The 12,133-nt window shown below is 40.5% G+C and overlaps 1 protein-coding gene across 2 annotated transcripts in view; it reads left to right on the top strand.

Annotated features, from left to right (window-relative positions):
- Nucleotides 1–12,133, top strand: part of COX10 (cytochrome c oxidase assembly factor heme A:farnesyltransferase COX10) — a 90,672-nt gene that overhangs the window by 56,774 nt on the left and 21,765 nt on the right. For both annotated transcript variants that reach the window (XM_066200645.1, XM_066200644.1), the window contains exon 5: nt 259–329. In XM_066200645.1, coding sequence (XP_066056742.1) covers nt 259–329 — 71 coding nt within the window. The remainder of the gene's footprint in view (nt 1–258; nt 330–12,133) is intronic.

Genomic DNA, 12,133 nt, shown 5'->3' with positions numbered 1-12,133 from the left:
GTACTTCAGATGATGAACTTTTGGGGCCTTGTGCAAACTAATTTTGTCCTCTGTGTGGTTTTCTTTCTAAGGGGATGCCAAAAGCATCAACGCTGGTGATCAAAGCTCCATAAAACCCATTTACCATTTTCATTGTATCCTTGAGCCTTCAGAAACAGAAATTAAGGCACCTGCAGATGCAGACAGGACATTCAGTGCATGGCATGTTTTAAGGTATCCTGTCATTCTGATTCTTCCTTTCTTTTTTTTTAATTACAGTTCTTTGAGGTGCCGTTTGACTCAAATATGAACAGGACTAAAAACAGACCACTGGTGCGAGGACAGATCAGGTAAGGCAATGCATACCTGCTCTGACCAAGGAGTAATAAACTTTCTATCTACTTCCAAATTTCTTCACCTCTTCAGATGACAAAAATTAGCTCTTTGAGATAAAACACTTAAGAAAGAAATGCACCGCTGTGTTCCTTGCTATTTCTTTATGTTTATAACTTTCATGTGAGGAGTTTGGGCAGTCACAGCTGTAAAATATTGAATTTCTCAATATAGTAGAATTTCCCTTCATATTACATATTTCTTCATGTGTGGTGACTCTGTGCATGGTGTGGCAGCATGCAATTATGTTCCACTGAACTTTTGTTTTGTGATAATAAATCTTAAAAATTTCCCATCTGAGAAAAAACACAAAAATGTGTGTTGCTTCTACATGTTTAGCTGGTTGAAAACACAATTGTGGCGTCTTAGAAAATTATTTTTAAAATTTGTCATCATAAAGTTTGTCATCATCTGTAAGTAAATTCCTCCCTTCACCAAAAAAAGTCCTGCATTAGCATAGGAATTTCCTTAAAATAAAAGTCCTCCATTCCCTCTGTTTTCTTGATTATGTATCAGTTCAGTTTCTCAAAGGCTGTTTGGCAACTAAAAAAGCAAAGTGAAAAAGAACATCAGTAAAAATCCTCTAACTTATTTGCAAACTGAAACTGAAAGGCCCAATTCATAAATGATTCAACAAACAATTTTAGTATTGCATTTCCATGATTTGTGCCAAACAGTATTTATAACAAAACTGTATTTTCCCTTAGGCTTCTGTGAACAGTTGGTCCTCTTTATTTCTGTGTTTTATCCATCCCCTTTGGAGGACTGAGAAAAACCATGAGAGATGAAATTACAAGAAAATTGAGACAAAATAGTCAAGTGAACATTGGGGGTAAATTGACTCTAATGGTAAATAGTTAGAGAACTTCAATAAACTTGTTCTGATTTGTTCTCAAAGGTTGTGCTGATTGGAGATTCCTGAGTTAGTTCTACTTAAAAACATGTTTTAGGAACCACTGCAGTGAGGGCATCTGTTGGATATATGGTAAGTCAGGCTTAATTGTGTGGTTTAGGGGACCTGCACTTCTGTCTCCCTTGCTTGTGGTCCTGGGAGAAGGAACAGTTATTAGGAAGAAAAATGAGAGGAGGATTTTCTTTTTATTATTATTATTATTATTATTATTATTTTATTTTTGTCATAGTCTGCTAACATGGCTTGCAGTGCACCTGGAGTCAAAAATATAACTCGGAAACTTTCTGTCAACTTCTGATTCAGAGAAAGCAATTTATTTTATGTTTCCAGTGTCCTTAAATGAACTTCACTGTCATCTGAATGCACCACAGATTGGCAAAACCGTATTTTATGGATTTTCTTACTTTCATATTTCCTTTCACCACCAAATGGTAATGTTGGGGACATTGGGCAATCACTCATCAATCACTCATCAATCTACCTGCCTTGTCAACAGCTAATTTAAAGTTCTTTAAAGTGTCACTTCCCTTGAATAATGCTGCTCTCGCTCCCTGCAGACCATCGAGTATGCAGACCTTGTCTGGGGTTATTTTTTTTGCTGTGTGCCAGAGGAGAATAATCCAGTGCAAGTGATCCAACCTTGTTGTATTTTGCCACATACTTCCTGGTGTTCCTTGAACTCTTTCCTTCCTGGCTGATTAAATAAAACCTGTAAATGGTTATGCTAAAACCAGTCAAAACCAGACAAGACAGAGATGGATGGGCAGTACATAAGAGACTGGTGTCTTGGCTCTGGGAAAGAATCTTGAGAGTTTGGGGAGTTCTTGCCCAAAATTCGTCTGATATTGGAGTTTTTACATTTTCTTCTCTTTAGCTGCTTCATTTAATGAAACATTTGCTGCTTTTTTAATTCTGCTGTGTTACAACATCTGTGCTATCCAGTGCAAATGAGACATCATTTTCTAATCCATTTTCATTTGCACTGTTTGTAAATATATTTTCTTTTTTTTCTTGCTTTCCTTGCTTTTTATTTATTCAGCATAGTCATTGTTACAGAACTGGACAATTTGGGAAACAGTTTTTGTCCTGAGCTTGAGGTCCTTTTTGAAGAGAGAAGGCTGTTAACTCTCCATCATGTTGGCTCTGCATCTCCTTGGAAAGGCTTTCAGTGGTGGCTTTGATGTGACTCCTGCCCACTGAAAACTGCAGTGAGGCCAGTGAGGGTTTTTCTAGAGGTTGTGCCATCAGAAAGAGAATTCTTACATGCATTGAACGTAGGCCAGAATCAAACTGGTGACCCCAGTGAGAGGTTCTTGGAGCTACTGCATCATGCAGTCCCTGGATGAGCAGGTGTCTCGTTTTAAGTTAGATAATTCACAGAGATGGCTCGTTAGGAAATGTTAAGGTTTTGTAGAGAAATTAGTCCCATGTGTTCTGCTTTGTGGCCTCCGTTTGCAGCTTCAGCCCCCAGTTTGTTTGGGGTTAACACCAGCTTTCTGTTCTAAGTAATCTTGCTTCCAACAACATTTCTCCCCTTCCTTTCTCCCTGAAGCCTTCACTTTGAGAAAACACGACAAGTCCGTCTCAGGAGTTTGTTTCCCTGCGTACATATTCATGTGGTTCCCAAACCCCCACGTGTCACCGTTTTCTGTGAGTTGCTGAGAACTTGCAGTTTCCTTTGGCATCAATGAGGAACCTCTGTAGCTTTCAAAGAAAGGCTCTGTGGCCAGGCCTGCACTCTGAGGTGTGGAGGTCTGGCTGGAGATAGTATTGTTCTCTTACTGGTGACATTCAAGAAGTCTTAGTTGGGCAGCTTTGGCCCATCCATCATTCCCTGTGAGCCAGGAGTCAGTTCTGCAAAGATCTCTGGAAGGATGGGATTTGAAAAAGTAATTTTCCTCCATCCTTTGTGCAGTCTCTGTATTGCATCATCTTGATGGCTGAGACAATTAATTAGCAGGTCAGTGTGCCCCTGCTTTTTATTTTATGTATTTGGGCTGGACAATCCATAAAGGCAATGACACAGACGGGTTCTGCAGAGCTGGGGCTGCAGGGACAAGAGCATGTTTACCTTAATTGCCAGTCCCCAAACCCACCTCCCTGGGTGCCCCCAGGGAGTCTTCTGACACTGTTGGGAGATTTGTGACAACACCAGATAATTCACTGACTGCTTACTTTTCAATGTTCTATTTAATTTGTAAGGCTCTGAAAAAAATGTTCTCTTTGAGCAATGAGATGTAACCATCCTTAATCTCTATTCAGAGAGCAATCAGAGACATCCTCTTGCAAAAACAACAAGAGTAGACCCAAACACAGCATGCCACTGAGTGCCATCCATCATTCTGCCTGCCCACATGTCTTCCTCCCTCCTCTGACCCCTCAAGTCTTGTTTGGAAATACAAACAGCTTGAGATGTTCTTCATACTTGGGCTGCAGTGTTAAGCTCATTGAGCATATTGGTGTTCTGCATTATAATAACAGCTGATACTGTTTCCTTCTTTCCCTTCTATGAATTGTTTTGTGTCAGTGATGAGGAAAAGTTTTATGTGCTCACACAGTCTTACATTTGTCTGAAGTGGCAGTGGCTTTTCCTGATTTCCTGTTGGGTGCCATTTTTTCCCTTGCCTTTTAAGGTAATGGATTTAATTTTCCTGCAGATTAATTTTAATAAATCTCTGGTATGAGCTGCAATCGCTGAGTGAGATTAACCTCAAGGGTGACAAGTGTCCTGCTCTGTTATGTTGTGCAAAGTGAAGGTTTGATCACCCTTTACCTGCTCACACTCCTTCTAAAACGTGGCAGTTAGACGAACTTGGGGGACTTCTAGATCCACTGTGCTAATCACTTATAAAAGTCTTCATAGATGTACAAGAACAGTTTTTCATCTTAGAAGAATACCTTGAACTGTTGTGTTCTAAATAACCAATTCATGGCTGTAAAGACATTGTTCAATTCTGCTCCTGTGCTATTTTGCAACTTCCAGCTGTTTTCTATACCCAGTCCTTTGGCTCTGGCCTCAGCAGTTGCTGCCTGGAAGTGGGCTTGGGGCTTCTCCTTTGCTTATCTGGACCACGAAGCATTGTACAGGTAGCTTTAGAGGGTGGCCCAGGTTGAAAGGGGCCTCAGGAGAGATGAAGACCCATCTCTCCTGCTCACAGCAGTTTTGGCTCTGGTTGCTCCAGGTCTTGTCTCAAAACCCTTCAGTATAATGGCTTCGAACTGCAGAAGAGGAGATTTAGATTAGATCTTAGGAAGAAATTATTGCCTGTGAGGGTGGGGAGGCCCAGGCCCAGATTGCCCACAGAAGCTGTGGCTGCCCCAACCCTGGCAGGGCCCAAGGCCAGGCTGGACAGAGCTTGGAGCAGCCTGGACAGTGGGAGGTGTCCCTGCCATGGCAAGGGATGGAAAGAGATGAGCTTTATGGTCCCTTCCAATCCAAACCATTATGGGATTCTGTGATAAAACTAACATGCTGTGGAATTTATTGATATTCTCCTTATGGAGATTATTTATACTCAAGCTACTTTTCTATACACATTTAAGAAGTTCAAGTCTATCAAAATGGCAGAAGGCGGCACAACACAGCTAATGCCTTGAATGCTTCAACAGAAATAAAAGCTTTGTGTTGTTTGATGAGTATTTTTTCCAAGAATCCCATTAACCTTTTCCCTTAGCAATGCCCAAGGAGCTATGTTCTGACTGTGAGCTTTCCACTTCTCCTGTTCATAGTTGATGGTTGCTGCAGTTAATGGAGGAAGTAACACTTACTGGTATTTCTGAGTGTAGTGCTGACTTGGCTCAGTTTAAACCATAAGCCAAACACTTGAAGAATCAGACCAGAAGGGGCTCCTATGCTAGTACTGTTTCTCACCAATAGCTTATATTTGTGAATAGTAGTCACATTTGCAGATATGGAAGTTGGATGTTCATGAGCTAATAAAAACTGCAACAAGTCAAATTTTATTTATTCAGAAGCATATTGAGACTATAGACTATTTCTATGTAAAGCTGAGTTTTTCCACTCTGCTGCCTGTAGCAGACCTACTATTACAAGTGTAACAAAACCAGCCCACACTGAAAAATTTGTGAATTTTAAAACAAAATTTCTCCTGTAGTCACCGTGGATAACTCAGGGTAATTAGCTTGTTTCTTTGCTTAACACTAAGTAAATCAGGAACATTCCTACTGATGTTAATGGAGCTGCATGGGTGTAAGTGAAGGAAAATCCATATCCTGGGCTTAGACTGAGACCTGCATTAAGTGTTTTGCTAGCTCTGGTTAAGCCAGAGATTTAAGACTTCCCCAGGGGTCTTGGTACAACTTTAAGTCCCCTTTGGAGCTCAGCCCCTGCTTAGCTGGTGGCTCTGCTCCCTTGGGTGGTCATTTCAGACAGGTTTCATTCTACTTAAGTTAAAACAAATAAAACAAAACTCCATAAACCTACAATTCTTCAAGAATAATAATTTTTAAGAGATCAGATGCTCATTCCCTGCAGGAGAGCATTCTGATGCTTTGTTTAGAAAATACCTCATTTTAAAGGGACTGCCCTGAGATGTTTTTGAATGATAAAAATGTTTCTTTTTTCAGTGGGAGGCTTTCCTCTTGTTTAAACAGGGCACAATTCAAAGCAGACACCATCACGGCAGCCTTTTCAGGAATTTCTTATCCTGCTTGTATTCAGACTTTATTATTTAAAAACAAGTACATTCATTCCTTCCCCACCACCACCCTCCTGCGTGCATTTTTTTTTCCATCCTGTGTTTTCCAGGAGCTGTCATTGTCTGTGTTTGGTAAACAAGAAATTTAAAAGGCAATGTTATATTTTTGACATGTGCAATTACTTGTAAAAATGTACTTCGTGCCTTTTGAACAGCGGGGTATTTTGAAATTTTTTTTCTGGCATGGCCATGTCACAGAGAGGTGGGGGGGGAGAAACCTTGGGGCTAAAACTTAGTTAATTGAGAATAAAACCCACATCAAAGGAGGGTCTAATGCAATGATATAGTGCTTACTGTGACTCTTTCCCAAAGGGGATATGGATGACAGCACTTATATTTCAATTATCTATTCACTGCCTGCATGGGATGTTGATTAAATGATTCTAAGGTATTAGAGGCCTTTTGTAGAATGCACAGAAAAATGGTGATACTGCACATTGTCCTCAGATCAAAATGTGTTAGGAAGAAATTATATGGCTCTAATTACATATATATTTTGTTTCTTAGGGAAATAAAGAGGGTTGTTTTATTGACTCCACATTTAAATTTGTTTCAGTTGAAATGAAGCAATTGCTGGTTCTCCAGCTCATTCCCGCCCAGGCCTCATTCTGTCATAGCTCAACACAAACATTCCTTTGCAGGCAGCTCTGTTTGGTAAATAGAAATCCTGGAGAAACACTTGACCCCTCATGCCTTGCTGCTTTTCAGCTCAGCCTATGGGTCTTTACCCCCAAATTATTTATCTGAATCTTTAATTGTATGTGGGACAGTTGATAAATCTGAGTACATTGTGCCATGCCCCACATTGGGAAGCATCCCACATGGTCATGTATAAAGCTGGAGTCACGGTGCATTTGGCTAAATAGCTGCTCCATCTGCTTGTGGAGAACACTGCAGAGAAGTGATACGGGCTCCTAATGGAGTTGTCTTATCCTCTCCTGTCAGCTCCTCACTGTGGGGGTAGAGCCGTGGGAGCTGGAGGGAGCCGAGCCATTGTGAACTAATCCTGCCATCTTTGTGTCTAATATGAATGGGCCTCTTGGACACTGATTGCCTCTTTTCTTCTTTAATTGACCAGTGATGAGTTGTTTTCTCCAAAGGTGATGTTGAAGTGAGTTTTTACAAACAAACATTATTTAAGCTCAATGTTCTCCTGATGGCTCTTCTTCCTATATCTGTCAAACATTCCAGGTTCGTGTTTGTAAATTCTGGCTTAATGCAGTCTAAACCCCAACACTTTGTTCCCTGTATTAATATTGAACCTTACCTGGTTTACCACGATAGCGTCATCATTCACCCTGTGCCAGGTGATATAGGAAATGTCACTGCTCAACAAGTCCATTATGGAGCTGCCTCTGATTAGAAGCTGCTGTACCCCGAGATCTGCTTACAGTCAGGCATGTTAGAAGTGCATTTCTCTCTGTGAAGGACAGAGTTTATCATGTCTCATACAAGTTACAACTTTCATGTTATCAGCTTCGCAGGTCAGGTATAAAAGAGGTTTTTCTTGCACTTTAATTAGCTGTGCTAAAACAGATGCTTGCTCTCTGGTCTCTATGACTAGAAAAGCTGCATTCCTGAGGCTGAGATATGTGGAGAACTGCTTTGATATGTTTTGTTTAGTTCTTTTTTTGCTAGGGATGTAAAATCACAAGGATTATAAATTAATAAATCATGCAGGAAGGGAGCCACAGTGACTCCTGTTGATGCCTGTGTGACAATAATTATGTCACGCATAATTATTCTTTTATGTATTCTATTCATGCACTTTGATGGCATATGAAGGGTTTTTCATTTTGTTTTTCCACTAAAATACCCCACAACTCCAGATGGTAACTGTAGATAATCTACTGGATAATAGTACAGGAATCCCAAAATACAGCCATCCTCATCCTCTTCACCTCTGAGATGAGACTTGGCAGCTAAAAGTTCTCTCTCCCGTGCTGTGGGTGTCAAAAGCATGTTTGCAGTGGTGCAGAGGAATCTTGTCAGGCTTAATCTTCTCCATTGCTCTTCCACTCACTGGTGTCTAGAGACCGATCCTCTTCCCATGGCAGACCTTTGCTCCTTGTCCTTCTCTCTTTTGCTGTAGGGAATAACTTAATTCCTTCATTTTCATTGCTCCTGGAAATGTATTTAGAAGCAGTGTTCCTGTGCTGAGATGACTGGACTATCTTCTTTCTTTTGTTTTTTGAAGAGCAGGTTGATAAATACCCTAGAACATCAGTTTTCTCTGTCTAAATGGGATTGAGATATGGCCTGAGACTTCTTTACCCATTGCTTTCCAAATGTTGGCTGAGGGCTCAGCAGAAGCACGTGTTATATTTGATCATTCTAAATCAGAAAAATGTTTCTGGAGAGACCAAATTATCCATCTGATTAGTTAGGTGGTGTCTGGCTCTTAAACAAAGAGAGAACTGAGATTTTGAAGTAGAAAGAGTAGATCACTTAACTGGCATTCTCTAAGGTTAGATTAAAGAGGAGGATTTAGTTTAAATATTATGGGGGACATTTTTCTGATTTACTGTAGGTTTGTCTTGTAAGCACTTTAAAAAACTATTTACATTTTCATGACTGTGAGGAAGCTGTGAATATTATTAGTCACCCTTTCACTCCTACCTAACAAAGCCATATACCACAAGCATGTTGGCACTCCACAGGGTTGCTCAGGGTTGTTATGATTAACATTCTGGTGTGGATAGCAAGTGTAATAAGAGCATAAACATTTTGTAAGTATAGGTCCTTTTCATTTGTAATTCTTTATTTCCAAGTGAAGTGATGAGGCCCAATTGGAGTGTCTGCTTAATAACAAAAGGCAGCATAAAAGTTTTTTTTTTGTCTGAACTGCATGTCGCCCCATGGTGCACTGAGCTATCTCATCCCAGACCTGGGCTCAGACCTCAGAGCAGGCTCGGGAAAGCATGAAAAAACAGATCCTGGTATCATTTGCAGGGAGTTAAAATGGTCAAAATGAGAGCAGGAGATGTGTAGAAGAAAGCTTGATGCTGAGGGTGGGACTCTTGATCCTTCCCTTCTTGGCTGAGTTGAAATTCTTGCATCAGCTTAGCAAAACCTTCAGCAAAATCAATCAAGCCAATTTTGATTTACTCAAGCATAAAAAAGAGAGATGTGTCCCTTTCAGGATGAAATGATGCTTTTAAATCAGCCATGTTTGTTTATGATATTTTTAAAGCACCTGGATCTGGCAGGGGACACAGAACATCTGCAGCTTGGGTTCTTGAGGAGCGAGGGGAACAAACTGCCCCCACTTTGCTTAAAATGCAGTGTTGACTGTGCTTTTATACAATGATAGGCACCTGTGGCAGGGCAGCCTGGGCTACGTGCTTGGTCTGTTTCTTCTTTGGGAGAGAAATGAATTGATGCAGATAGGCAGTATTTTATTGTAGTCTGTGTTTATTTACACAAAAGACACTTTTGAGCAAGTATATTTGATGGGAAAGCTGGAGCTGGTGGCAGTTTAGAGGCAAAACTCAAAAAGGCAAGTCCATGATGAGACACTTAGCCAGTGATAGGTGTTTATCCATGACTGAACTTCCTTTATGCCAAGTTCTCACTGTATGACATTCCCTGGGAGATTTAGACATCACTCATCCTTCTCTGTTTCCTTGTGGATGATCCAGCTGTCATTCAAAATCATGTCCAGGTTGGTGCTGATGTGCAACTGATGACAGCGACAGGCACAACAGAACACACCCAGATCATGCAGCAATGGCTGAAGTTTATTTTTGGGCTTCCCTTTTTATAGGGGCTTCAAATTTCCTGTGCTTACACACGATTGGCTAAGTGTCTTAACTCTGCCCAGCTCAGTGACAGTGATATGGGTGCATTCAGACTTTAAAGGGGTTGGCTGGGGTCCCCTGTGTGAGTCTGACATGGCTGGGGACTTGTTTGCTTCTGTGGCTGGTTGGTGTCTGTTGTGCCAAATTATCTGTGCAGCTATAGACCAGCTCTCGCTGTCACACTGATGGCCCTGGCTGGGCCCTATGGACAAAGCAAAGGTATTGGGGGTGATTCCATTCAGAGAGATTTGAATTTTAAAGAGCTTTACTTGAGGATTGAGTCTGTAAACTTCTTTTCTGCAGACAAAGTTGTTGTGGTGTTTAAGTGTGCTTAAATGTTACCTGTTAACCCAGCTCTTTAGATTTTTGGGGAGCACCTACAACTCTCATACTTCCTCTTAATACTGAATTCTTCCTCAGCTCAGATTTCATGTTACAAGTTAGGTTTAGAACTTTTCCATTATTTTCCTCATGGGTTTTTTTTTTTAACTTTTGGGGAAAAGTACTGTCCAGTTTGAGATTAGCAACATCTTTGCCATAGTCATCACCAAGTTGTTACCAGAAATCCAATCACGAAAAAGATGCAGAACCGCAAGTGGGCAGAATTGCAACAAGTGTGTTCTGGCAGTCTTTAAAAATCATGGTACACCCAGTTAAAAGGGATCTGATACAAAATTCAGTACTTGTAGTGCATGTAGAGTCTGATCTGCCACAGCAACATGTTTTTGGGGATGAAATACCAGACACTGATAAAATGTAGATGCTACTTAATCTATGAAGACAAAATTAAGTAATTCATTAAGAAAAAAAAGAAAGACTTGACAAAGCTCCTCATTTGTTTGTCTAGATGATAGACAAGCTGTATTCTGATATTTGCAGTTGATGGAGAAAAACTGAATTCCCAATTAAAAGTGTAGTTTAGTCTCACGTTATAGTTTTAAACTCCATCATCCTTCATCCCTTGTCATGATTCATGAACTTTCTTGCATGACTGAAAGAGAATAAATGAGTATCTATTAAAATCTTTCTCAACATTTTCTCCCTTAAAATAGTACCCTTTTAGCTCACTGATACATATTGTTCAGTTTAATATAATTCTGGTACTTTGCAAGTTCAAGCTTCAGTCAGCAGGTTCTTGGACTTTATATAATATTCAGCTACTATGTACCTGTAAAAGAGAAGATCAAAAGTGAGAGCATGAATTTCTTGTGTTAAGTAAAGCTTCTGACTGATGCTGAATCAGAAATACATGAAAGAAAGAGACGTCTGGCAGTATGTCCATTCTGCCAGCGTTTCAGCGATTTTTTTTTCCTTTTAATTGAAAAGAAATCTTTCCTTGAGACTAACCCAATCTGTAATTGAAAGTTGTAGTTGAATGTAAAAATATTTTGCTTTGAGTCCTTAAAAACCGCAGCCTCAAAACTATACTAATTAGGGGTCATGATGTATTACAGAATCCCAGAATAGTTTGTGTTGGGAGGGACCTTAAAGACCATCTAATTCCAACCCCTCTGCCATGGACAGGGATGCCACCCACTAGATCAGGTCCTCATGTAACCACTTTGATTCAGAATCTCACATCTGAATGTGGATGTTTTTTCTATCAGGTACATCCTCACTCTGTCTGTAGACCTCTTTGGGAGTTTTATCTAATTTATTTTGTAAAAAAATTAGAAGCACTTCAGTAAAGTCATCAGCAATGAAGCTACTAATCCATGCAGTGTTGTTCCAGTTCCCATTAGTAGTGTTGTTATTACGATAGAACTTTTACAGCTGACAGTGGTCATGGATATGGTTTTTATTGCTACATATATAAATACACAGCCTGAAAGGATTTGTGTGGAAAGTTAAAATTTAATTTCAGAGGTGGTAGATTGCCATCATTCAGCATTCTGCCATTATTACTGATTTCTTTTGAATGCTCTGGGCCTTGCCTTGAACATAGAAACTGTGTGAGGGGATTTTTTTAACCTTCCATTAAAAATAATTTCAGGGATGCTACCGTTGCTATTTAGGGCAAAATGTGCTTTTTCCAGCCTTCTGGCTCCTTTCTTGCAGTCAGCTGAGTTGGCGGTGCTTGCGGCAGCAGACGACCCCATTGCCAGTTCCAGGCATCTGTCCATCAGGGGAAGCAGGGCTGGAAATTACACAAATGCAGTCCAGATGTGTGCTTGAAGGAGATGGGCCTGCATGCCCGTTACCTCAGCTGTGGGAGCAGGAAGGCTTCCTACAGTCTCTTACAATAACACCCTCGGCTCCTTTGGTGTTCTCCAGATGGGATGGGATGGGATGGCCTGCTCTAACTCCTGCCGTTGGTTGATGGCCTTTGC

Source organism: Chamaea fasciata, unplaced genomic scaffold (assembly GCF_029207755.1).
Source record: "Chamaea fasciata isolate MVZ Bird 193981 ecotype frontalis unplaced genomic scaffold, bChaFas1.0.hap1 SCAF_19, whole genome shotgun sequence".
NCBI classification, from domain to species: domain Eukaryota; kingdom Metazoa; phylum Chordata; class Aves; order Passeriformes; family Sylviidae; genus Chamaea; species Chamaea fasciata.
The sequence above is the reverse complement of the archived record's forward strand: the minus strand, read 5'-3'. Positions and strand labels throughout refer to the sequence as shown.